This window comes from Salvelinus sp. IW2-2015, linkage group LG6.2 (assembly GCF_002910315.2).
Source record: "Salvelinus sp. IW2-2015 linkage group LG6.2, ASM291031v2, whole genome shotgun sequence".
Taxonomy (NCBI): Eukaryota; Metazoa; Chordata; class Actinopteri; order Salmoniformes; family Salmonidae; genus Salvelinus; species Salvelinus sp. IW2-2015.
The window spans coordinates 8,496,910-8,524,767 of NC_036846.1; the positions used below are offsets into that span (position 1 = coordinate 8,496,910).

Consider the following 27,858-nt stretch of genomic DNA (forward strand, 5'->3'; position numbering starts at 1 on the left):
TCACAACACAACTGATTGGCTCAAACGCATTAAGATGGAACGAAATTTCACAAATTAACTTTTAACAAGGCACACCTGTTAATTGAAATGCATTCCAGGTGACTACCTCATGAAGCTGGTTGAGAGAATGCCAGTAGTGTTCAAAGCTGTCATCAAGGCAAAGGGTGGCTACTTTGAAGAATATAAAATATATTTTGATTTGTTTAACACTTGGTTACTACATGATTCCATATGTGTTATTTCATCAGTATTATTCTACAATGTAGAAAATAGTAATTAAAAAAAAAGAAGAAAAAAAGGAAAGCCTTGAATCAGTAGGTGTGTCCAGACTTTTGACTGGTACTCTGTTTCACAAGTTTGGATAGTGCAATACATACAGTAGAGTACAGTATATCGTACTGTATTCTGCTTTGCTGTATTGTACTACACTGTACTCTGCTGTGCTCTACTGTGCTGCGCAGTGCTGAAACTTGAGGAGAAAGACATTCATATCCATAATTATACATTTTTGTATAGTACAGATAAGGTACCCATGATGGAATTTTGTTACCGTAAATCCGTTACCGGGCGTAAATCTTCAGTTACTGTAGTTTAATACCACCCCATTCTTACTGCAGATGAGTGAATCTTAATTCGGAGCAGATATATATCAGAGGTTTTAGAAAACATGGTCGCATTAAAACCTGAGGGAGATTTCACAGTAATTCTGCGCAGTTCATCCACTAAATTAGTTTTGGTAAAATGTTCAGTGGACATTGTTAAAAATTGTCTTTGTGTATAGTTTGTTCAACTTTGAAATCGATGTTTTTTTAAAATTCTTTAGTGAGCGTGCCTACTCTGGTATTGTGTGCTCAAGCCAACAGCTGGCAGATAGTGTTGGTATAGCCTACATGATGAGATTACTCTGGACAAAAGAGCCATTTGTCAAACGGCAGCCAAGCATCGATCATTATGGCACCAGAAATAAGACCCTCGATATTTATTGGAAAGGAACATCAAGCCTGTCACGGTGCACTTTCACCACCCTGTGAAGTTCATATTTTTTATAATCTGTAGCCTATTAAACTGCATGTWTTCCMGAGTTGTTGTCCTCCCACTACCACATGTCATCGCGTGACTCCAAGTATAAATCTGATATGATGGTTGTATCAATATTTGTTCATAAGCGTTTCCATCACCATTTCTCGCATTATTAATTTTACTGACACAAAAAGATCCCACCTTGTCTTGTGTTTTGTCGACGTTTGGCAAGTTTACTGCCAACTATGCTGTTTCCATAAGGCCTTTTGTGACACTTTTTTTAACTTGTACTTTACTCGCATAAAAAGCTTGTATGAAAACCTGGTTTGTGTGGTAGAAGCTAGTGAGTAGGGATGTTTTTGCAGGAGAATCGCAACCATCCTCAACAACGTGCCCACCTCACAGACACAGATTTCCTGGACTCAGTCCTTTGGCTCTGTCCTCGCCCCCTCCTCCCCTCCACATAGTTGATGGTTGTTCTGTTTTGTACCCTCTCCCACCCCCCCACAGGCATGCACTACGGATATTTAGCCAATAGTGGCGCTAGCTCTGCCAACGCCGCCGCCAACGTTGCCCCCTCGTCATCCAGCTCCGATGAGGATGATGATGAGGAGGAGGAGGATGAGGAAGCAGGTCTGCTTATAGCTTTTATTCCCAACCCAACTCCAATAACCATCAACTAACCTGACCCTCACATCAACCCATGCAGCACTTACTTTTCTTTCAATCCCAGGCACTTTGCATTCATACTCATGTCTCAAAGCCACCTCCGCCCATCTCTAGCAGCTTCTCTGCCCCCCTCTACTGCCCACCTGACGGCCTCCACGCATTCAACAGCTATGCCACGTCTTCTCCCTGTTCCCAATAGATATTGGATGTTAGTGATGAGAGCTCATTGTAACTGAAACCACAGTGAAGCATGTCAGTCAGAAAGGTGAATCTGATCAGTTAACCTCTTCTTGATCAAGTTAGGATAAGCCTTGATTAAGCTTAATTCGATTCATCAGTTGAATCATGTGAGTAGGGTGTAGTGTTTGAGAGCAAATTAGTTGTTTTAGGATCCGTTTTGTCTTCTTGACATGCAGGCTACGCACTCGTTCTGGTGCTGTCCAATCATGTCCTCTCAGCTCTCGCCCACTAACCATTTAGGAACGATTGCATTTCAATTACAGGCACTGATCCAACTGGTTTCTGAATTAAGAAGCGCATTTTTCTTCCCGTTGCAATTTCAGAATTGCATCCTCCTGAAAAACAATTGAGTTTGCATGATTGGTTTTGCATTTAAATAAGGGAAAACACATGTATAGAGCACACATACTTTTCTGTAGCTCCCTATCTGGACCAGTCACTAGCCTACACTTTGTTTGGAACCTCTAATCTTAGCACCTAACATAGTTATGCTATGCTGATAACGATGTTATTATACTACATTTCCCATTTTGGTTATCAGCATGCACTGTACATGCTGTGTTTCAACGAGAAGCTGTTGAGTGTCCTAGGGGTGCTGGTGGGTCCCACCCTTGGGTTTTGTGTAATTGGCTAGAGGTTAACAGCTTTTTAAATATAGCAGGTCCCTTGTTGCTGCGGGCCAGCAGGCACTGGTCTCCGCCGAGAGAAGCGTAGAGGCCTAGGCATGTCAGCACTAGCTCTCGCTAGCACCTCCTGCTAAAGGTGTGCTCCTCCTCCCCATCTCACACTCCAAACGCTCTCTATCATTCCATCATTTCCATTGTCATTTTCAAGTCGCAGATGTTTGTCCCGTTTGATCAGGTCATTTATCATTCTGTCTCTCTCTGTTGCTTGGCCAACATTTTTTGTTTATGCCTACCTTTTTTTCTGTTTTGTGTTGACATCTCACATGACATGAATTCATATGAGAACAAGGGCATGTCAGTCATATCATCCTTGTGTCCCCAGCCTGCCAGTTTCACTAATATCCAGATCACTTAATCCAGTGGGGTGGCAGTCAGATTTAGCTGCCTGGGATAATTAGAGCTCATCCAATGAGATCTTGGCCTGCGCAGGCAGTGCTATCTTGGTTCACTGTCACAGCCCTCCATTTGGCCCAATTTGATTAATCAACTCCGATGTGCATGTGACTGAGATTTAAAAGCACTCTCTCATAGTGCCCCATAGCCTCTCTACCCAATTACTCAAGAGATGGAAGGAAAGGCTCTGTGTTCATGGCCTAGGGAGTTGATGATGATAACAGCTGTCTGTTTCTCTATAAGTAAGTAGCCTTGGCTTATGCGAGCCGGAATGGCTCATAGGAGCAGGAGCCTATCTCCTGTTTCTGTAGCGTAAGTAAACTTGATGTACAAGTACACCCCCTGACAGGATGCTAGTCTATCGCAGGACCTTACCGACAATCTATCTAGTGCCATGCAAAGGCTCATTGAGTCCCATTTTTACTGTTTTTGGTATGACTAGGCCGGGGATCCAACTCCCAATCTCAGAGTGGACACTCTACCCACAAGGCCACTGAGTTGGGTTATATGTCTGTGGATTCACCTATTTTCCCATTTCGGCAGCTTTCATGTGTTATTTTTCTCCCGTCAGCATGTCCAAGGCCCTGCAGAGTTGTACTAAACCGTTGAAAGACAACAGCTCCTCACAACTCTGTTTCGTTCTTCACCTCCCTCCTTTCTCAGGCGGGGATAGTTCCTCAACCACCACCGGCAGTGCGTCCCCGGTGCCCAACAGCTACGACTCCCTGGAAGGCGGCAGCTACCCAGGTACACACTTTACTCAGCTCTTAACATCCAACGATACATGTACTCTGCATTGCGGAGGCATTTGAAAAATTTGACCCAACCCATCTTGACGGCAGATCCGTCATCCAATTGAACATTTCTTCTGACACATAGTTCCGCTCAACCACAGTCCCAAATGTACTCAGCGGGCAGCTATCCATTGGTACATGCAACTTTAATGTTTCTCTCTTTATTTCCAGAGTTCTCCAATCCTCCGTCTGCCGACATGCCCAAACAGCCAGTCTATCAGCAGAGGCCGGCCTCCAGGGCAGACTCCTCCCCCTCACACGGCGGGTACAACCAAACTGGCTATCAGCATTTGCCACAGGTAAGATGTTCTGGTGCAACCTACCTGGTTGTGTATGACTGAAATCATAAAAATACGATATATTCCTCATTCTAATATGGTCCCTCATGAAATACATGAAAAGGAGTTAGCCTACTAAGTCAATACCAGTGGTGTAAATTACTTAAGTAAAAATGCTTTAAAGTACTACTTAAGTAGTGTTTTGGGGTATCTGTACTTTACTATTTATATTTTTGCCAAATTTTTATTTTACTTCACTACATTCCAAAATAAAAAATCTTAAGAAATTTGTACCGTCTGGTTTATATTTAAAACCAAATATTTTTAGACTTTTACTCAAGTAGTATTTTACTGGGTCACTTATACTAGAGTAATTTTCTAGTCAGGTGTCTTTTACTTTTCTTTAAGTATGACAATTGAGTACTTTTTACACCACTGGTCAATACAGTTCTCATCCGTTCCTTTCTATCATGTTCATCTCTGTTCCACACCTGACCCTTGTGGTAATGATCTACCTATCTCATTTTACTGTGTGACTAACTGCCTCCCATTTGTCCGTGCAGCCCTTCCCTAACATGTCCCAACTGTCTGCGGCCCTTGGGGGACTGAGCGGTGTACCAGAGCTGGAGGTGGAGGCACTGCGGCCAGTCAACCTGCTGCAGGAGAGGAACCTGCTGCCCCACCGGCCCCTGGACGCCCCCGAACCCAACCTCAGCGCTGACCTAAAGAAGGCCAACTGCAGTCCGGAGTAAGGGGGAGGGAGAGTTTGTGGGTTTGAGAATATGCTGGTATCTGAGCACAAAACTCACTGACAATATGCAGCATAAACTGAAACACTTTAAATGACAGGTCTCCCAAGCCTATTGATAGGATCAAGCAAAACACATATTGAAAACATTGTTGATTTCAAACGTACTTCTCTATCTCCACACTGCATTGTTTCTCCATAGTCTCCGCTAACTCAATGAAACATATCAGCTCGTGCCTGGCAAGGCAGTGCTAAACGCTCTTCTCTCTGGCCTCCACAGCACGTTCAGGTGTACCCTGACCAACATCCCCCAGACCCAGGCCCTGCTGAATAAAGCCCGGCTTCCCCTAGGCCTGCTCCTGCACCCCTTCAGAGACCTGGCAGTAAGACATCCAACCCAAACACAACCAGGGCCCTGCCCACAAACATCCCCTGGCTCCTAACTCCTGGTGTAGATCTGATTGGATAGGTGTAAGGAACTGACATTTCAGGGAGCTATGAACTTGGAAAGGCAATTTGCTACATTGGAACATAACACAGAACAAATGTTGTGGAATTGACTGAATATCTTAGAATAAAACTATTGGCTATTTATATTGACTGGTGTTCAGTGTTAATCTATACTATGCCCCCTAAATAAAACCCTGTCATTCTGTCATAGGAAGTTAAACTGAGTACAGAAACAGAACAGCAGGAGGCAATGCAGGTTGAGATGGAGGATGAGGAGGTGCAAAAATACATTGTTTTAGGTTCAGTCGAAGTGCAAAGTGGTAAAAGTACAAAAAGCCAGTCGGTGTTGATATAAGGAGTTTACAGAAAGGATTCCACTCTTACAGATGCATATTGCAGATGCAGGTTAGGTCAAATATAGAGTTTAGACCAAATTTTCAGAAATAACTTTGTAACTAACCACAGATGAACAAAAAGTAATCTTCATCACAGAATCTCTCTCTATCCATAGCAACTCCCAGTGATCACGTCCAACACCATAGTGAGATGTCGCTCCTGTCGTACCTACATTAACCCCTTCGTCTCCTTCCTGGACCAGAGGAGATGGAAATGCAATCTCTGTTACAGGGTCAACGATGGTACGGATCCCTCTATTCAATATGTGTACAAGGGCAGCACTGTCCAAATGCTGATGTTCAATAACATCTGCTAAATCACCTGAATGTCAATATTCTCCTCAGTTCCTGATGAGTTCATGTATAACCCAGTGACCCGCTCATATGGAGAGCCCCACAAGAGGCCAGAGGTACAGAACTCCACTGTGGAGTTCATAGCCTCTTCAGATTACATGGTGAGTATTCATCCATCCAGAAGCAGTTTGCCCTCATGTCTCCATCAGACACACGTCAGACTGCAGATGTGAACTGGTTGAATGTTTTGAGTAAAGCATGTGTTCTCCCCAGCTGCGTCCCCCTCAGCCTGCAGTGTACCTGTTTGTGCTGGATGTGTCTCACAACGCGGTGGAGGGAGGCTACCTGAACGTCTTCTGTCACACCCTACTGGAAAACCTGGACAAGTGAGTCGCTTTGCCATAGAGTCCTTACATAGTATTTGGCAACCTTTTAGTTCTCAAAATAAGACTCTCTTTTTGTAGTTTAGGCTCCATTTCAAAGAGGGGGGGGGAAATAAAATGAGAAATGTAAAACATGGCCGCTTGCATTGGCCTGCTTGCAAGTGCGTAAGAACTGGAGGAATATTGAAATGAATCTCTCTGGTGCATTCTGTTTTAGCAGTTAAGTCCATCAGCATGCATACATATAAAAGACCCCTTCAGTCCCCAGCTGTGCCCTGGACACCAAATGTGAATTGATCGCCCCCCATCTATCTTCAGAGTTCGTACTGTCAGGTGACCTAAACTGGGACATGCTTAACTCCCCGGCCGTCCTACAATCTAAGCTAGATGCCCTCAATTTCACACAAATTATCAAGGAACCTACCAGGTACAACCCTAAATCTGTAACCATGGGCATGCTCTTAGATATCATCCTGACCAATTTGCCATCTAAATACACCTCTGCTGTCTTCAACCAGGATCTCAGAGATCATTGCCTGCGTGCGTAATGGGGCCACAGTGAAACGACCACCCCTCATCACTGTCAAATGCTCCCTTAAACACTTCAGGGAGCAGGCCTTTCTATTCAACCTGGCCTGGGTATCCTGGAAGGATATTGACCTCTTCCCGTCAGWAGAGGATGCCTGGTTGCTCTTCAAAAGTGTTTTCCTCACCATCTTAAATAAGCATGCCCCATTCAAAAAATGTACAGTCAGTTAGGAAAGCTAAGGTTAGCTTTTTCAAGCAGAAATTTGCTTCCTGTAGCACTAATTCCAAAAAGTTTTGGGACACTGTAAAGTCCATGGAGAATAAGAGCACCACCTCCCAGCTGCCCACTGCACTGAGGATAGGAAACACTGTCACCACCAATAATCTACGATAATTTCAATAAGCATTTTTCTATGGCTGGCCATGCTTTCCACCTGGCTACCCCTACCCCGGCCAACATCTCAGCACCCCCTTCAGCAACTTGCCCTAGCCCCCCCCCCTGCTTCTCCTTCATCCAAATCCAGACAGCTGATGTTCTGAAAGAGCTGCAAAATCTGGATCCCTACAAATCAGCTGGGCTAGACGATCTAGAACCTCTCTTTCTAAAATTATCCGCCAAAATTGTTGCAACTCCTGTTACTAGCCTGTTCAACCTCTTTCGTATCGTCTGAGATCCCCAAAGATTGGAAAGCTGCTGCGGTCATCCCCCTCTTCAAAGGGGGAGACACTCTAGACCCAAACTGTTATAGACCTATATCCATCCTGCCCTGCCTTTTCTAAAAATCTGCGAAAGCCAAGTTAACTTCTTAGTGATCCCTTTGCACGCCGGGATTGATTTGACAACACCCAGTGAAATAGCAGCGCGCCAAATTCAAAAACAGAAATAATAATTCAACAATGAATAATAATTCATAAATCCTACAAGTGTTATACATCGGTTTAAAGATGAACTTCTTGTTAATCCAGCCACAGTGTCAGATTTCAAAAGGGCTTTACGGGGAAAGCAAACCATGCTATTATCTGAGGACAGCACCCCATCAAACATACACATGAAAATCATAATTCAACCCGCCAAGTGCGACACAAAAGTCAGAAATAACATATAATTCATGCCTTACCTTTGAAGATCTTCTTCTGTTGGCACTCCAATATGTCCATTAAACATCACAAATAGTCCTTTTGTTCGATAAATTCCGTCGTTATATCCCCATAATGTCAATTTATTTGGCGCGGTTTGATTCAGAAAATACACCGGTTCCAACTCGCGCAACATGACTACAAGTATCTAATAAGTTACCTGTAAACTTGATCCTAACATTTCAAACAACTTTCCTAATCCAACTTTAGGTATTTTTAAACGTAAATAATCGATCAAATTTTAGACGGAATAAATTGTGTTCAATACCAGACGAAAACAAAGTRGAGCGAGCTTTCAGGTCGCGCCCCAACCACAACAGTACACTTGGCTATCCACCCAGATAGGAAATGGCTACTTCTTCATTTCTCAAAGGAAAAACATCAACCAATTTCTAAAGACTGTTGACATCTAGTGGAAGCGATAGGAACTGCAAACAAGTGCCTTAGAAATCTAGATCCACATAGAAAACCCATTGAAAAGAGAGTGACCTCAACATTTTTTTTCCTGGATGGTTTGTCCTCGGGGTTTCACCTGCCAAATAAGTTCTGTTATACTCACAGACATAATTTTAACAGTTTTTTAGAAACTTTAGAGTTTTTTTCTATCCAAATCGAATTATATGCATATCCTAGCTTCTGGGCCTGAGTAGCAGGCAGTTTACTTTGGGCACACTTTTCATCTTTGGGAGCAATTTTCAAACGCCTGAAGGTACCACGTTCATCTGTACAAACAATAGTGCGCAAGTATAAACAGTATGGGACCATGAAGCCGTCATACCGCTCAGGAAGGCGACGCGTTCTGTCTCCTGGAGATGAACGTACTTTGGTGCGAAAAGTGCAAATCAATCCCAGATCAACTGCAAAGGACCTTGTGAAGATGCTGGAGGGAACGGGTACAAAAGTATCTATATCCACAGTAAAACGAGTCCTATATCAACATAACCTGAAAGGCAGCTCAGCAAGGAAGAAGCCACTGCTCCAAAACCGCAAAAAAAAAGTCAGACTATGGTTTGCAACTGCACATGGGGACAAAGATTGTACTTTTGGAGAAATGTCCTCTAGTCTGATGAAACAAAAATAGAACTGTTTGGCCATAATGACCATCGTTTTGGAGGAAAAAGGGGGAGGCTTCCAAGCCGAAGAACACCATCCCAACCATGAAGCACGGGGGTGACAGCATCATGTTGTGGGGGTGCTTTGCTGCAGGACGGACTGGTGTACTTCATCAAAATAGATGGCCTCATGAGGTAGGAAAATTATGTGGATATATTGAAGCAACATCTCAAGACATCAGTCAGGAAGTTTGGTCGCAAATGGGTCTTCCAAATGGACAATGACCCCAAGCATACTTCCAAAGTTGTGGCAACTTGTCAAAGTATTGGAGTGGCCATCACAAAGCCCTGACCTCAATTCTATAGAAAATTTGTGGGCAGAACTGAAAAAGTGTGTGTGAGCAAGGAGGCCTACAAACCTGACACAGTTACACAAGCTCTGTCAGGAGGAATGGGCCAAAATTCACCCAATTTATTGTGGAAGGCTACCCGAAACGTTTGACCCAAGTTAAACCATTTAAAGGCAATGCTACCAAATACTAATTGAATGTATCTAAACTTCTGACCCACTGGGAATGTGATGAAAGAAATAAAAGCTGAAATAAATTATTCTGACGTTTCACATTCTTAAAATAAAGTGTCGATCCTAACTGACCTAAGACGGACATTTTTACTAGGATTATATGTCAGGAATTGTGAAAAACTGAGTTTAAATGTATTTGGCAAAGGTGAATGTAATCTTCCAACTTCAACTGTATATCTAGTTTTTCTCGCCAGGAAAAGAGACATGGAATACTTGAGCTGGACTGTCATTCCAGTTTTTCCCAGGAAATTCAATTGGTCTTTGTCGTAACTGTCACGTTCCTGACCTGTTTTCTGTTGTTTTGTATGTGTTTGATGGTCAGGGCGTGAGTTTTGGGTGGGCAGTCTATGTTGGTTTTGGGTTGCCTGGTATGGCTCTCAATTAGAGGCAGGTGTTTGACGTTTCCTCTGATTGAGAGTCATATTAAGGTAGGTTGTTCTCACTGTTTGTTTGTGGGTGATTGTCTCCTGTGTCAGTATGTTACGCCACACGGGACTGTTCCGGGTTTTGTTTGTTTGTTTGTTCGTTTTATGTAGTCTGTTTCCTGGTTCATGCGTTCTTCACGTTGTATGTAAGTTCGGGTCCAGGTCTGTCTACATTTGTTTATTTGTTTTGTAATTATTCAAGTGTTCGTCGTGTTCTTCAGTTTTGTTTATTAAATCATTATGTATTCACAACCCGCTGCAGTTTGGTCGAATCACTACTCCTCCTCTTCGTATGAAGAGGAGGAGGAAGCCCGTTACAGTAACCTAACAAAACTAGCTCTGACAACTGTTCCCTGCTGGTTTCGATGTCTGGAAGATCTGTCACGTCAACTCCATAATGCCAAATCCATAATCCCACTTTTTGACGTGGAAATGAGTTCACCAGAATTCCAGTACACATACACACACTGACATTGTCAAAGCCGAGAGAGATTCTGCCATTTCCCTGCCATTTCCATTGTCCAGTACTGTTATACGCTGGAGGCTAGGGTGACTCTCTGGGGGTTCTGTCTGTGTTTCAGGATGCCCGGGGACACGCGCACCCGAGTTGGCTTCATCACCTTCAACAGCACCATCCACTTCTACAACCTCCAAGAGAGCCTCTCACAGCCCCAGATGTTGGTGGTCTCCGACATCGACGGTGTGTGTTCTTCAATTCAGCTTCCCTCATCCATCTTCAGGTCCACTCCCTAGAAATGTCAGTCGGTTTGTGCTCTAGCTAACATGTTGTTATCTTGCTAAACAACTCTTGGCAAGGCAACAGTGTAGTGTTGACGACTGCAGACTGACTGCATCCCCACTCCCTCAAACTTACCTGTCACTTATTTACTGATGGTTGAAATAAAACCAGTTTTTTGGTGTTCTCCAAGTTAAATATCTAAGGAAATTGAATTGGAGCTGTGATACATTAAATGATTCCGTCTTGGTTCTGTTTTTGTAGATCTCTTCATTCCAACCCACGACAGTCTCCTGGTGAACCTGAAGGAAAGCAAAGCGGTAAAGGTTTTTATTTGACTGAGAATGTGTGCAACTATTTGTGTTAACCAGCCTGTGATGACACTGGTATTCTTGACTGGCGTGTGAGGGTGAGAATCTTGGTGTGTTTTTGACCATGTATGGTTGCTTGATTTTGACTGCTCTCTTTCTCTCCCTCTCTTCTTTCTCTCCCCCCCCTCTCCCAGCTGGTGAGGGTACTGTTGACCTCCCTACACAGCATGTTTAGCCAGACCAGGGAGACCCACAGTGCCCTGGGCCCGGCGCTGCAGGCTGCCTACAAACTCATGTCCCCCACGGGGGGCCGCGTCTCCGTGTTCCAGACCCAGCTACCCACACTGGGCGCCGGCCTGTTGCAGTCCCGGGAGGACCCCAACCAGAGGTCCAGCACCAAGGTATGAGTGCTGAGTCACACACACACACAGGCATGACACACACAAACACAGTACCAGTCAAAAGTTTGGACACCTACTCATGCAAGGGTTTTTCTTTATTTTTACTATTTTCTACATTGTCGAATAATAGTGAAGACATCAACTATGAAATAACACATATGGAATCATGTAGTAACCAAAAAAGTGTTCAACAAATCAAAATATATTTGAGATTCTTCAAAGTAGCCACCCTTTGCCTTGATGACAGGTTTGCTCACGCTTGGCATTCTCTCAACCAGCTTCACCTGGAAGGCTTTTCCAACAGCCTTGAAGGAGTTCCCACATATGCTGAGCACTTGTTTGCTGCTTTTCCATCACTCTGCGGTCCAACTCATCCCAAACCATCTCAATTGGGTTGAGGTCGGGTAATTGTGGAGGCCGGGTCATCTGATGCAGCACTCCATCACTCTCCTTCTTGGTCAATATCCCTTACACAGCCTGTAGGTGTGTTGGGTCATTGTCCTGTTGAAAACAAATTACAGTTCCACTAAGCGCAAACCAGATTGGATGGTGTATCGCTGCAGAATGCTGTGATAGCCATGCTAGTTAAGTGTGCCTTGAATTCTAAACAAATCACTGGCGGTGGGTTTTCCTTTCCTGTGGTGGTCCTCATGTGAGCCAGTTTCCTCATAGCGCTTGATGGTTTTTGCGAATGCACTTAAACTTTTTTGACACTTTCCGGATTGACTGACCTTCATGTCTTAAAATAATGATGGACTGTCGTTTCTCTTAGCCCTATTTGGTAAAAGACCAGGTCCAAATTATGTCAAGGACGCTCAAATAAGCAAAGAGAAACAACAGTCCATCATTACTTTAAGACATGAAGGTCAGTCAATCCCGAAAATCTTGCGCTGTAAAGAAACTGGCTGTCATGAGGATCGCCACAGGAAAGGAAGACCCAGAGTTACCTCTCCTGTAGAGGATAAGATCATTAGAGTTACCAGCCTCAGATTGCAGCCCAAATAAATGCTTCACTGAGTTCAAGACACATCTCAACATCAACTCTTCAGAAGAGACTGCGTCAATCAGGCCTTCATGGTCGAAATGCTGCAAAGAAGCCACTACTAAAGGACACCAATAAGAGGAAGAGACTTGCTTGGGCCCTGGAGGGCAGGTAGGTTTCCCGCGGTGATGCCTCTCGAGAGACTTGCGGTTGAGGGAGGTGCAGTTGCCGTACCAGGCGGTGATACAGCCCGACAGGATGCTCTCAATTGTGCATCTGTAAAATGTTGGGTTTTAGGTGACAAGCCAAATTTCTTCAGCCTCCTGGGGTTGAGGAGGCGCTGTTGTGCCTTGTTCACCACGCTGTCTGTGTGGGTGGACCATTTCAGTTTGTCCGTGATGTGTATGCTGAGGAACTTGAAGCTTTCTACCTTTTCCACTGCTGTCCCGTCGATGTGGATAGGGGGGTGCGCCTTCTGCTGTTACAGCCAAATGCCTGAGTATGGTTCTGTGATGTAAGGTTCCAGTTCTCTAAGAAGTCTATTGTGCATGTTATGTTGTGACAGGGGGTCCAACACCTGGGCCCAGCCACAGACTTCTACAAGAAGCTGGCCCTGGACTGTTCTGGCCAACAGATAGGAGTGGACCTGTTCCTCCTCAGCTCCCAGTACTCTGACCTGGCCTCACTAGGTAAGACATGACCGCCCATTCTTTAGCTGAAAAAACCCAGACAAAATCTCATGATAAAATAGAATATAGCCGTCCTTAGGGTAAACATTAAACATCAGGCTGACCACAGAATCCTCTGTCCCTCTCCTCGGTCCAGCCTGTATGTCTAAGTTCTCAGCGGGCAGTATCTTCTACTACCCCTCGTTGCACCACGTTCACAACCCGGCCCAGCTGGACAAGTTCCAGAAGGATCTGGAGCGCTACCTCACCAGGAAGATCGGCTTCGAGGCGGTTATGAGGATACGCTGCACCAAAGGTAGGTCTCAAAGATGTAGACAAGTATGTAGTTGTTACGATTTTGCAACAGTAAACTAGTTCTAGATTATTATTTTTTGTGTGTATTGTCTTTTAGCGGTTTTATTTTCTTTCTGAAAGTTACTGTTGTCACTCGCCAAAATGAACAGTATACATGTATTGACCATTTCCATATCTATTTAATGGTTATCATTACTAAGTATGTCGCTCTCCTTGGTTGACAGGCTTGTCCATCCACACGTTCCACGGGAACTTCTTTGTGCGCTCGACGGACCTGCTGTCCCTGGCCAACATCAACCCAGACTCGGGCTTCGCCGTGCAGATGTCTATAGAGGAGAGCCTGGCCGACACCGCACTGGCCTGCTTCCAGTCTGCGCTGCTGTACACCTCCAGCAAAGGTACACACATTCGCGCACACACAGTTTAATCTCTTCAACCTTCTCACATTTTAATTCATTGTGGAAATAATTTGTCAAATATTTTAAATGCTCGTAGAGAAGTCATTCCACTTTTTTACTTTTACCCAAATTAATTATTTGTTTCTAGACAGTTATTTTAGTATCACCTAACAAAGACTAATGAGTCTACGCCCTTCTCTAATTCTTTCTGTGACCCTCTCTACGTCCTCTTAGGGAAGAGGCGCATCAGGGTCCATACTCTGTGTCTGCCAGTGGTGAGCCAGCTTAGTGATGTATATGCCGGGGCTGACGTTCAGGCCATCACCTGCCTCCTAGCCAACATGGGTGAGTGTGTGTATATCTCTCACACACACACACACACGCTGTATTTGTTCATGGGACCTGATTTTTCCATTTCTATGAACAGCCATTGACCGGTCGATATCGTCAAGCCTGTCGGATGCCAGGGATGCCCTGGTGAATGCGGTGGTGGACTCTCTGAGTGCGTACAAGAACACTGTATCTAATATCCAGCAGTCTGGTCTCATCGCTCCTGCAGCCCTGTGTCTCTTCCCCCTCTACGTGCTGGCACTACTCAAACAGGTCAGTCTGTGCACTACACACACAAACACAGTCTGCAGACAGGACTGTACACATAAACACATCTCGGGTTTGTGTACATATGCCCCAACACACACACACACACATACATCTAAGGTCATCCCGGGGACGATAAAAAATAGTCTGGACGATAGAGCCAAAATTCATACAAACCCCAAAAAATGATTTAACCAATGAGGCTGATGCAACAGATCTGAACGTTTAGCTTAACATGTTGGTAAACTTGTTTATTCACAAAACAGGGCTCCCCTGGTGCCACTGACTTTGGTGCCACCAACTGACAGTTATTCAATAAATAATATTGGTCACACCCTAAAATAATTTATTCAATAAATAAGTTAGGGAAGGAAAAAAAAGTTATTACATATTAAACAATTAAGTTTATGGTTAAATATATATTTTTTAAATGCAGACTGCCTCTGCTCAGATTGCAAGGTGGGTGATGTGCCGTGTGCATCAGGCACTGGCCTTTCTCTTTTGACCATTTGATCTGAACGAACCGTGTCGACAGTCAAGCCTTGAGCCATTAATGTTAATTATCCTACATTGTATTTGTCAAACATGACCGGCGTTTTAGCCTATATTTACAGTGCATTCGGAAAGTATTCAGACCCCTTCCCTTTTTCCACATTTTGTTACGTCAGACTTATTCTAAAATGGATTATTTATTTTTTATCCCCTTATCAGTCTACACACATTATCCCATATTGACAAAGCAAAAAACAGGTTTGGAGAAATTTTGGCAAATTTATTAAAAATTTAAAACAGATACCTTATGTACATAAGTATTCAGACCCTGAGCTCGGATGCATCCTGTTTCCTTTGATTATCCTTGATGTTTCTACAACTTGATTAGAGTCAGCCTGTGCTAAATTCAATTGATTGGACATGATTTGGAAAGGCACACACCTGTCTATATAAGGTCCCACAGTTGACAGTGCATGTCATTGCAAAAACTAAGCCATGAGGTCGAAGGAATTGTCCGTAGAGCTCCGAGACAGAATGGTGTCGAGGCACAGATCTGGGGAAGGGTACCAAAACATTTCTGCGGCATTGAAGGTCCCCAAGAACACAGAGGCCTCCATCATTCTTAAATGAAAGAAGTTTGGAACAACCAAGACTTATCCTAGAGCTGGCCAAACTCAGCGATCGGGGTAGAAGGGTGGTGACCAACAATCCGATTCCTCTGGAGATGGGAAAACCTTCCAAAAAGACAACCATCTTTGCTGCACTCCCCCAATCTGGCCTTTATGGTAGAGTGGGCAGACTGAAGCCACTCCTCAGTAAAAGGCACATGACAGCCCTCTTGGAGTTTGCCAAAAGGCACCTAAAGACTCTCAGATCATGACAAACAAGATTCTCTGGTCTGATGAAACCAGGATTGAACTCTTAGGCCTGAATGCCAAGCATCACTTCTGGAGGAAACCTGGCACCATCCCTACGGTGAAGCATGTTGCTGGCAGCAGCATGCTGTGGAGATGTTTTTCAACGGCAGGGACTGGGAGACTAGTTAGGATCGAGGGAAAGATGAACGGAGCAAAGTACAGAGAGATCTTTGATGAATACCTGCTCCAGAGCGCTCAGGACCTCACTGGGGCGAAGGTTCACCTTCCAACAGGACAATGATCCTAAGCACACAGCCAAGACAACGCAGGAGTGGCTTCGGGACAAGTCTCTGAATGTCCTTGAGTGGCCCGTCCAGAGCCCGGACTTGAACCCGATCGAACATCCTCTGGAGAGACATGAAAATAGCTGCGCAGCAACGCTCCCCATCCAACCTGACAGCTTGAGAGGATCTGCAGAGAAGAATAGGTAAAACGCCCCAAATACAGGTGTGCCAAGCTTGTTGCATCACACCCAAGAAGATTTGAGGCTGTAATCGCTGCCAAAGGGGCTTCAACAAAGTATTGAGTATAGGGTCTGAATACTTTTTATGATGTAATATTTCCGTTTTTTTATTTGTAATATATTTGCAAAAAATTCTAAACCTGTTTTTTGCTTTCTCATTATTGTGTTTAAATTGATGAGGGGGGGGGAAACGATTTAATCAATTTTAGGATAAGGCTGTCACATTTCTTCTGGGATGTTTGCTTTTTTTAGAGGCAAATATTTGAATGCGAATTTGTGGCTGAGTTGATCTATTTCAGTAGTCCACATATTAGCCTTTCAAATCACTGTGAATGACCTCGGTCCTAGAGTAGAGCCATGTTGGAATATTACTTTATTTTGTATAATTTTTATTTTTATTTTTTACAAGTGGGCCTATTTTCGTTTGGGATGCTTCAGTTTTGGACAGTTGAAATTGCGCTTTGGGACGATTTTGGGTTGAGCCGGCCTTTACACATACCTAGCCCTTTTGGCCAGAGGAACTTTTGTATGTACTGTTTATCTCAGTCACTAGTTAAGTTAGAAGGAAGCTGTTGAAGCTGTCAATGCCACCCCTTCTCATGAGTCTGTGTTCCCTCTTCTCCTATTTCCTCTTCCTCTCCACCGAACAGAAAGCACTGCGCTTGGGGACCAGCACCAAGCTAGACGAGCGTGTCTTCGCCATGTGTGAGTTCAAGAGCCAGCCGCTGCAGCAGATCATGCGCGCGGTCCACCCCGACCTCTACCGCCTGGACACCATGTCAGACCAGGTGAGAGATCACACCTACACTCTGCTTTTAACAACTGATCCAAAATCAGCTCTCCACTGACCTCTAGTGTTATGATCTACACAGGTGGGAAATAACTTTTTGGTCCACCAGCAACTTTGGCAGGTAGATGGGGTAAAACCTTTTTACCTGCTAAAATACACTACCGGTTAAAAGTTTTAGAACACTTACTCATTCAAGGGTTTTTCTTTGTTTTTACTATTTTCTACATTGTAGAATAATAGTGGAGACATCAAAACCATGAAATAACACATGGAATCATGTAGTAACCAAAAAAGTGTTAAACAAATGAAAATATATTTTATGTTTGAGATTCTTCAAAGTAGCCACCCTTTGACTTGATGACAGCTGCACACTCTTGGCATTCTCTCCACCAGCTTCATGAGGTAGTCACCTGGAATGCATTTCAATTAACAGGTGTGCCTTGTTAAAAGTTCATTTGTGGAATTTCTTAACTTCCTAATGCGTTTCAGCCAATCAGTTGTGTTGTGACAAGGTAGGGGGGTATACAGAAGATAGCCCTATTTGGTAAAATACCAAGTCCATATTATAGCAAGAACAGCTCAAATAAGCAAAGAGAAACAGCAGTCCATCATTACTTTAAGACATGAAGGTCCATCAATACGGAACATTTCRAGAACTTTGAGAGTTTCTTCATGTGCAGTCGCAAAAACCATCAAGCGCTATGATGCAACTGGCTGTCATGAGGACCGCCACAGGAAAGGAAAACCCAGAGTTACCTCTGCTGCAGAGGATAAGATCATTAGCTACCAGCCTCAGAAATTGCAGCCCAAATAAATGCTTCAGAGTTAAAGTAACAGACACATCTCAAGACTGTGTGAATCAGGCCTTCATGGTCGAATTGCTGCAAAGAAACCACTACTAAAGGACACCAATAAGAAGAAGAGACTTGCTTGGGCCAAGAATCACAAGCAATGGACATTAGACCTGTGGAAATTTGTCCCAACCGCTGTGTCTTTGTGAGACGCGGTGTGGGTGAACGGATGAGGAGGTGGTGTTATGGTGTGGGGGTGCTTTGCTGGTGACACTGTCTGTGATTTATTTAGAATTCAAGGCACACTTAACCAGCATGGCTACCACAGCATTCTGCAGCGAGACTCCATCCCATCTGATTTTGGCTTAGTGGGACTATCATTTGTTTTTCAACAGGACAATGACCTAACACACCTCCAGGCTGTGTAAGGGCTATTTTACCAAGAAGGAGAGTGATGCATCAGATGACCTGGCCTCCACAATCCCCCGACCTCAACCAAATTGAGATGGTTTGGGATGAGTCGGACCGCAGAGTGAAGGAAAAGCAGCCAACAAGTGCTCAGCATATGTAGGAACTCCTTCAAGACTGTTGGAAAAGCATTCCAGGTGAAGCTGGTTGAGAGAATGCCAAGAGGGTGCAAAGCTGTCAAGGCAAAGGGTTGCTATTTGAATCTGTTTTGTTTAACAGATTAGTTAAACACTCTTTTGGTTACTACATGATTCCATATGTGTTATTTCATAGTTTTGATGTCTTCACTATAATTCTACAATATAGTAAAACTAAAGAAAAACCCTTGAATGAGTAGGTGTTCTAAAACTTTTGACCGGAAGTGTATTTTTCGCCATTATTACACCAAAAATCACAAATAATCGATGTGCATGCTTTGTAATGTTTTTCTAAAACAAGAAATGTATTACTAGTTAGAAGTAATGTGGTAGGGATGTTGTAATGTGGTGTAATAATTTAGATACAATTGTATGAACAGTTCTACAACTGAACATCAAGAATCAACGAAGTGCGAGCAACCAAACATGTCTGTCAGAGGAGAATCTCTGCTCCGCTAGCAGCAGACAGTTGCAGCAAACTCAAACTAATATTGAAAAACAATCTAGCATCTGAACAAAACTATGTAACTAGCCAAGAAGCACAAGCACAAAGTCACACTTCAGTAGTCTTTCAGGTCAATTCGACCAACTTCTACATTTGGGCTTTGGATTGAAAAAATACTTTTCTCAAATGTTCTGTGGCCAACGTGGCTGGTGAAATAGTCATTCTTACCTGCCAATGCCAAAATCGACCCGCGGGTGGCAGGTGTTCATTTCCCATCCTGCATATAGCAAATGAGTGAAAACAGTTCTTGGTTCAGTTCTTAGATACAGTGATTCTATAATGGTGGACTGATACTGGTTTGTTATGTATTTGCAGCCTTAGACTGGTTCACAGCTGGAAACATTGGTTTTGTTTACCTGGGATGGTGACGAGTATACTAATTACTGATACTGCATTACCCTTTCTGTCCACAGGGGGCTCTCCACCTGAACGACTGCATAGTGCCCCAGCCTCATCTGCTGCACCTCACGGCTGAGAAGCTGACCAGAGAAGGAGCGTTCCTCATGGACTGTGGCAGCGTAAGTCCTGCTGTGCTCTCAATCATATGACCAAAGTCCCTGTAAAGCGTAGCTGTCTCTGTTTGAAGACTTTAGCCATGCACTCCTCCGTCCGTTCTTCCATGATAATAACAGATCTGATGAGGTTGGATAGGTGAAGGCAGTACTGGTAGTAACTCCACTTTCACATATCCAATCACGTATAGATCAGTGATTACGTCAGAGAAGGGACTCGGGGAAAGATCCTTGTTACTGTTTTAATGTGCACTACATTGGCTGCCTTTTGTTTTCTTCTCCAGGTCTTTTACTTGTGGATTGGGAAATGCTGTAATGATGTGTTCATTCGGGACGTGTTGGGATGCCCAAACCACGCTTCTATACCCCCTAACATGGTTAGTGAGGCACAGAGATTCATTAGACACAATGTGACATATCTACCGCTGTGTATAACTCAGTGTTTTATCTCCAGCTGGTGCTTCACAGCGAGTGAGTACTGTACTCAGTTAGTTCAGCTAGGGAGTCATTAACTATTCAATCATTTGTTTGTTTGGTTCTACTTTTTGACGAATGGCCGTGGCTACATCAAATAATGTGTCATACCACACAACGGGGGTGTTGCAACAACCAACCACGTACGAACTTCACATTCCAAACCACACGTACCTATTTCACTAAACCCCCCCACACACACACACGAGACGTGAAGATCTGGCATTGAAACCAACCACTAGGTCTCTGGAGTCTGTACGCACACAGTCTTTCTTGAGGGTGCAGCAGTAGTAAAAACAATTTTTTCTCCGCTTCTCTTTTATGAATACCAGACCCAAATTCCTGAGTTGGAAACCCCTCTGTCTGAACGACTGCGTGCACTCCTCGCCTGGCTACAGGACTCGAGAACCTTCAGCTCAACTCTTCACGTCGTGAAGTAAGTCAAGTGCCCCTGGTCTGATTAATTGGTGTGTGCGTTGCAAATGAAGTGCCTTGGTCCATGTCATGTAGCAAACCATCAGTTTTTTCATGTGGTTAAAAGGTACTGTGTGTTCAATGTGAACATGCAGCCACTGCGAGGGTCATTGATGGACGGCTAGGACGGAGGCCCCCTATAGTGAGCGTTGTTTTAGTTCATTCTAACGTCATGCCGGTGCGTTGTTGCACTATGACAGGCTGCTGTGGGGATCTGTTTCCTACCAATGTCTAAGGACCATAGGACAATTCTTCACACCAAAAGGAAGTCTTATGAACGCAAAGTTTTGAGAATTGTTTTATTCCTGAAAGGAAGTCTTACAAGACTCTTTTAGGAATTTCAATAGACTGTACATTTATTCAGACTATGCCCTCATTCCTATTTCACATGCTCATCCATTTCATTACTTCTCCCTATAGGGACGATGCTACAGCGAAGACCAGCTTTTTCCAGCACTTGGTAGAGGACCGGTCGGAGTCGGCCCTCTCCTACTACGAGTTCCTGCTCCACATCCAGCAACAGATGTCCAAGTAGAACACATTGAGCAGAAGGCCCCTTGAACGTGGCACATGACAAACCGAAAGCTCCCTCAGACTGACTGTAGTGAGGTAGTAGGACCACCGATGGACAACGCTACCACCCCAACCCCACCGAACCCCTAGCTCTCTGGTCAACCGCGGCCTATGACTGTGGGAGGCTGGTGGAAGGACCAAAGTGAAGATGACTTCCGGAGTTGAAGTGAAGGAATTGGCGTTTTGGACTCACGGAGCAAGTTGTGCGCTCTGAACAGGCTGCTGCTTCAACCAGCTTGATGGCTTGAACCCTTCCCCCTATTGTCTCTCAGCCACTTTCGTAGCTCCACGTAGCATCTCTCCCCAAGAGAAAGCAAGGAGAGGCTGCTACTTCATCTGATTAAGTTGACTCTTCTCCGACACGCCCCCGCATGTTGTGGTATCATAGTTTATCATACGTGCTCCCCATCCTTGTTCCATTTTCTCTTATTTTCAAACACATTGACATACGAGTACAGCATCCCCTCTCCTTGTTTTCACTGTGTGGTTTGGAGCCGCATCTTTCACCATTGTGTTTGCTGCTGCTAGTCGGGTGATTGGCTCCCCTCTGCTTAACAGGATGCTAGTCAAGTGTTTGAAGACCCTGGCCCCTCCCCCTGCCGTTCAAACCCTGTGTTGTCTAGATTAAACTGAAACCCCTGAATTTCCCCCCTCTTGTTTTTCGAGCCGCTACCAGAAGTTGCTGTCCACTTTGTAACTATTGAAAATAATATTTTATGTGCGATAATTTATGACGAGCTTATTAAATAAAATGAAACAGTATTTGGCTTGATGATTATTTTTCCCTCTTATAACAGTAGGCCATTTACATATTTTGCAGATGTCTGTTCTGGTATTGCACAACAGGATTTCTCAAACTTGGTCCTCGGGACCCAAAGGGGTGGACGTTTCGTTTTTTTCCCTAGCACTACACAGCTGATTCAAATAATCAACTAAACATCAAGCTTTGATCAATTGAATCCGCTGTAGTTTTAGGGCAAAAACCAAAACGTGCACCAATTGGGGTCCCCGGGACCGAGTTTGGGGAAACGTTGGACTAAAGGATGTTAATCTGCTAGAATATATTTAATTCATTCTCCATGTGTGTGGAGAATATTAATAGTTGTATCATGTGACCAAAACGGTTTTGCTTTGGTTGAGGGGACATGACTATGGTCAAGTGATTGGCAGGAACTTTGCATTTCTTTTCATCTTGGCTAAACACATCTACGTTTTCTACTGATTTCTTTAAGATGCCTATCACGGAGAACTGAAAGGCATATCGAAGTTATGTTTTATAAAGGAAATGGATTGACTGTTTCCTAAAGGAAAAGGATAGGAATACAAGACCTTTTACATACTCAATGAACCACTTCGCTAATGATTATAATCATTGGTATCTATCTGCATTGTATACTTAAAAAAGCACTTAGTATAGCTGGGAACTTGTTAACATGTCTCAATGTCAATAGCATAAAACTCGGAGTCATTTAGCTTCATCCCTGAAAAGGAAACTGTAACATCCATCACTTTCTGTTCTCTGAAATTAGACCAATGTTTTGGAAGACATTCTGCCGTTTTACTCACCATATCGCCTCTAGTAAACACATTTTCTAAGATTAGGTTGACTAACTTGAAAAGGGGGCATACCTCAGATGCACTCATTTAAAAATACTCTGTAGATATATGGATAATAAATTAACTGTCCTGACTCCCTGCTCCATTTGCAAACATCTGTGGTTCCCACATGGTGAACTTGTTATTTATAAGGGAAATTACTTTGAACCTCAAATATTCCATCCAATCATGCTTTTAATGTCTGCCAAGAAGGACTATGTCAAGTAGGGAATATGTTGTAGACTACTCAGAGATTTTCATTTACTCTTTCTTTCTACTTTTGGGTTAGATACACAATTTGATACAGTCTGGACTAGCAAGCCATAACAGTGCATGGTATACTGTTTCTTTATCACCATCCAACTGGAAATATACATGTTTTCCTTCAACTTTTAACTTTTGAGACAAACCACCAATGCCACAAATCATTTCACATAGAACCTACTTGTTACTTTTCACACAACGGAAAGATGGCCAAACGTAATTAGATCATTGACTCAGTACACATATGTTTCTTCCCTGCAGTGTTACACACACACACACACACACACATGCAGGCCTTGAAAAAGCAATTCAAGTCGAAGGGTATTTCCTTTACTTTTAAACTCTACCCTGACTGTACGCAGTGAGGTGTTGCAGCACAACTCATGAGCCCCTCACCAACAAACAAAATTATATTTAAACACCCATTTTACTGGCCAGTCCCCACGCACACTTCAACACCCCCTTTCACTTACCAGCACCACCCCCCCCCCCCCCCCCCCCCCCCCCCCTTTCCCCCACCACGGTGTGTGTGTGTGTGATATCTTCATGGGGCATGATGTCAGTTTCCCATTCAGCCTTGCAACATGACTTAATTTTCCCATCTTGAAAACCAGAAGAAGAAGGGTTTATAACTTTCTATACCTGTTGTGTCTACTGCTGCAAACGTACATCTTATTTGAGACAGAAGTTTAAAGACTTTCTCCCCTCCACTCTTCAACTGAACTTATTACACACACAGGCCTCTTGTCTCATGTGGTAGGACTATCTTCTAGTGATATGCTGCTTGTAGTTTTGGGTGTAGTCTTGGCTTCAACAAAAGGTATTTTCTGTGCTTGTCTTGTAAGCGTACAATGGAGTTTTGTTTGACAGGATATACTGCAGATAGTAGCGGTAGTCAAAATAAAGATTTTTTTCTTTGTAATCCAGTGAAAAACAGTGCGGTTGAACAGTAGACAATATCCAGAAGTCTCCTTTTTATCCCTATGGTAAAATAAACCTTTCCTCTTCTGCAGCTAAAAGTATCTAACGAGCCATATTTATTTTAACATGGTAGCATATTATGAAAAAAATACCTTTAACGATATAGTAATAGTTTGTTTCATGGTAGGAAACATTCTGCTTCCACATCTGCTGCTAGCTATACACAAACAAACAGTGGTGTAAAGTACTTAAGTAAAAGTTATTTAAAGTACTAGTTAAGTCGTTTTTTTGGGGTGTATGTACTTTACTATTTATATATTTGCCAACTTTTTTACTTTTACTTCACTACATTCCTAAAGAAAATAGTGCAATTTTTACTCCATACATTTTCGCATGACACCAAAAGTACTTGTTACATTTTGACAGGAAAATGGTCCAATTCACACACTTCACAAGAGGTCATCCCTACTGCCTCTGATCTGGCAGATTCACTGAACACAAATGCTTTGTTTGTAAATGATGTCTGAGTGTTGAAGTGTGCCCCTGGCTATCTGTCAAACAGTCTGGTTTGCTTAAGGAATTTAAAATGATTTACACTACTGTTCAAAAGTTTGGGGTCACTTAGACATTTTCTTGTTTTTGAAAGAAAAGCATTCTGGTTAGAGACAGTTTGTGCTGTTCTGTGAAGGGAATAGTACACAGCGTTGTACGAGATCTTCAGTTTTTTGGCAATTTCTCGCCTGGAATAGCCTTAATTTCTCAGAACAAGAATAGACTGACATGATTCAGAAGAAAGTTCTTTGTCTGAGCCTGCAATTTTGAGCCTGCACTTTTGAGCCTGCAATCGAACCCACAAATGATGATGCTCCAGATACTCAACTAGTCTAAAGAAGGCCAGTTTTATTTCTTCTTTGATTAGCACAACAGTTTTCAGCTGTGCTAACATAATTGCAAAAGGGTTTTCTAACAATCAATTAGACTTTTAAAATGATAAACTTGGATTAGCTAACACAACGTGCCATTGGAACACAGGAGTGATGGTTGCTGATAATGGGCCTCTGTACGCCTATGTAGATATTCCATATAAAATCTGCTGCTTCCAGCTACAATAGTCATTCACAACATTACCAATGTCTACACTGTATTTCTGATCAATTTGATGTTATTTTAATGGGAAGAAAATGTGCCTTTCTTTAAAAAACAAGGACATTTCTAAGTGACCCCAAACTTTTGAACGGTAGTGTAGATTTTTACTTTTGATACTTAAGTATATTTTAGAAATTCCATTTATTTGTGATACTTAAGTATATTTAAAACCAAATACTTTTTTACTTTTACTCAAGTAGTATTTTACTGGGTGACTTTCACTTTTACTTGAGTCATTTTCTATGATGGTATCTTTACTTTTACTCAAGTATGGCAATTGAGTTATTTTTCCACCACTGCAAACAAACTTCTTTACAACACTCTTTTAATTCAGAAATGTATCTTTGCAACACTCAATGTTTGCATTACCGTGAACAAAGGAAATGGTGTTCTCTTATAGAGGTCATCAGACGCACATTTTGCAAGTCATATCAGCTGCATCTCTATGGTTTTATGGGCAGAACTAACAGCAGTGTTTGTTCAGCTTTCCAATAGCTTGACAGAACACACAAACGATCTAACTAACAACTAGCTAACAACTAGCCCCCCCTCCCTCAAACTCTCCAACTGTCAGAGAGAGAAAGAGAGAGTCGGCTGCGAGTTTATTTTGATGRGCATTCCTTCTTGAACAGGCCTGACTTATGAACTTGAATCATATGCAGAACGACTTGTGAGAGACTCACATAGAGACATTGGGCCCCACAGTTTATGAAGTCTGTTGCTTACTCAGTCAATACAATATTTCCCTCACGAAGGGCAGCTTGGGTAAATCAAATTGTGTTTCATTTTTGGAATAGATAGCCTACCAAGATTATTTGAATTTCAAAGCCATTTCATTGGGCTAAAACACTACATTGTTTCTTTGTTCTGGAAATACAGCAAAGGAATGATAGTGGTTCCATCTGTGTGACTGTAACTATTGTTGTACTTGGCYAGCAGAGTTAGTAATAGTAAAAGACTCAACTCGGTCCCTTCCCGTAGCCTATAGTGGCCCCAGCTTGATGTCACAATGAATAAATCTGCCCAATTACGTAAGACATCCTGCCTTCGTGCTGTATATATATTAAAAAAGCTACTCTACCCTTTTCCACATCCTCTTCATTGGCCAGCTTACTGAGCTCACAGGAAGTTGCTTCCTGCCATTTGCACGAAGTCTTGGCTTCCCCGCTTGCCGGTTTATTAGAGCCTTCTTTAGTGCTTCCTCTATGAGGGAGCTGAGTGTGACACTGCCGAGAGCCAGCCAAACGGGCACGCTCAGATGCTTCTCTCTCTGTCCCCAACACAACACTAATCCATAACCCAGCAGCTTCATTTCCTCCTCCAGGTACAGGCAAATTTGATTCTTAATTTCCAGATGTTTCTGTAGGAAGGAGGGGAGTTGGAGGGGAGGACCAGACTACAAGACTGTCATGTAAGGCCCATGTGATATGGCCCGGCCTCCTTAAATAACTGACTTGGGCAGGAGCTCCTTTCACGGCAACTCCGAGGCCGTTATAGATGCTCTCTAATGGAAACAAGACGTTTGGATCCTGTGGAAATCAGGGAGTTAAAGCCAAGGGGAGACGAGCAGGAATCTGTTTTTTCAACCTCCCAGAGGCCTTAGAGATTTAGTAGTGGTATGGCCTACTACATATCAGTCCATCTATAGATTTATTTTGCATACTGTACAACCACATTTCCTTTTCTGGAAATGGATTTGGGTGTTTGTTTTAGGTTTCATTTTATTCTATTAAAAACACGGGGGGGGGGGGGATACTTTGGTGATTCAAGAGACCTGTCAATACCATTGGGCTATCATAACAGTAGAATAATGCAATACATCTCTGGAGTGACTTGTGACAGGCCTACTATAACTGTCATAAAACTGTTATGAGAATAAATCATTGAATCATGCACTCATCAACAGGAACTCTTACAGCTGGTAGTAATTGTCATGGAATGTTATGACACAAGCATTGCTTTTCTAACCACAGCATAATGCGTACATCATGTCAGAGTCAAACCGTATAGCGTGTTCCAAACATGGTGACTTAGTTGTGTCTTGTGACATCACCCTCTCATTCATTCACTAGTAAATAACCATATCCTCTATATATACAAAGTATGTGGACACCCCTTCAAATTTGTGGATTCGGCTATTTCAGCCACACCCTTTCCTGACAGGTGTATAAAATCGAACACACAGGCATACAATCTCCGTAGACAAACATTGGCAGTAGAATGGCCTTACTGAAGAGCTCAGTGCCACCTTTCCAACAAGTCAGTTCTTAAAATTACTGCCCTGCTAGAGCTGCCCTGGTCAACTGTAACTGCTGTTATTGTGAAGTGGAAACGTCTAGGAGCAACAACGTCTCAGCCGCAAAGTGGTAGGCCACACAAGCTCACAGAACAGAACCTCCTCGGCTGCAACACTCACACCCGAGTTCCAAATTGCCTCTGGAAGCAACATCAGCACAAKAACTGTTTGTCGGGAGCTTCATGRCATGGGTTTCCATGGCCAAGCAGCCGCACACAAGCCTAAGATCACCATGGGCAATGCCAAGCGTTGGCTCGAGTGGTGTAAAGCTCAACGCCATTGGACTATGGAGGAGTGGAAATGCAGTTGGATCACAGTGGAAATTCTCTGGCATCTGGCAGTCCGACGAACAAATCTGGGTTTGGCGGGTGCCAAGAGGACACTACTTGCCCCAATGTATAGTGACAACCGTAATGTTTGGTGGAGGAGGAATAATGGTCTGGAGTCGTTTTACATGGTTTGGGCTAGGTCCATTAGTTCCAGTGAAGGGAAATCTTAACGCTACAGCATATAATGACATTCTAGACGATTCTGTGCTTCCAACTTTGTGGCAACA

At 43.3% G+C, this 27,858-nt stretch overlaps 1 protein-coding gene across 2 annotated transcripts in view; it reads left to right on the forward strand.

Annotated features, from left to right (window-relative positions):
• The window catches only part of LOC111965788 (protein transport protein Sec24B), a 30,289-nt gene extending 8,448 nt beyond the window's left edge, over positions 1–21,841 (forward strand). The window contains exons 4-24 of one of the 2 annotated variants that reach the window (XM_023990083.2): positions 1,531–1,653; positions 3,672–3,755; positions 3,974–4,101; positions 4,644–4,828; positions 5,109–5,211; positions 5,790–5,916; positions 6,019–6,128; positions 6,241–6,353; positions 10,657–10,775; positions 11,076–11,131; positions 11,317–11,523; positions 13,071–13,194; positions 13,331–13,489; positions 13,713–13,886; positions 14,121–14,231; positions 14,314–14,489; positions 17,006–17,143; positions 19,460–19,564; positions 19,843–19,935; positions 20,365–20,468; positions 20,927–21,841. In XM_023990083.2, coding sequence (XP_023845851.1) covers positions 1,531–1,653; positions 3,672–3,755; positions 3,974–4,101; positions 4,644–4,828; positions 5,109–5,211; positions 5,790–5,916; positions 6,019–6,128; positions 6,241–6,353; positions 10,657–10,775; positions 11,076–11,131; positions 11,317–11,523; positions 13,071–13,194; positions 13,331–13,489; positions 13,713–13,886; positions 14,121–14,231; positions 14,314–14,489; positions 17,006–17,143; positions 19,460–19,564; positions 19,843–19,935; positions 20,365–20,468; positions 20,927–21,041 — 2,654 coding nt within the window. In that variant the 3' untranslated portion in view covers positions 21,042–21,841. The remainder of the gene's footprint in view (positions 1–1,530; positions 1,654–3,671; positions 3,756–3,973; positions 4,102–4,643; positions 4,829–5,108; positions 5,212–5,789; positions 5,917–6,018; positions 6,129–6,240; positions 6,354–10,656; positions 10,776–11,075; positions 11,132–11,316; positions 11,524–13,070; positions 13,195–13,330; positions 13,490–13,712; positions 13,887–14,120; positions 14,232–14,313; positions 14,490–17,005; positions 17,144–19,459; positions 19,565–19,842; positions 19,936–20,364; positions 20,469–20,926) is intronic. The other variant, XM_023990084.2, reaches the window with a different exon arrangement.
• Positions 21,842–27,858: the final 6,017 nt, after the last annotated feature.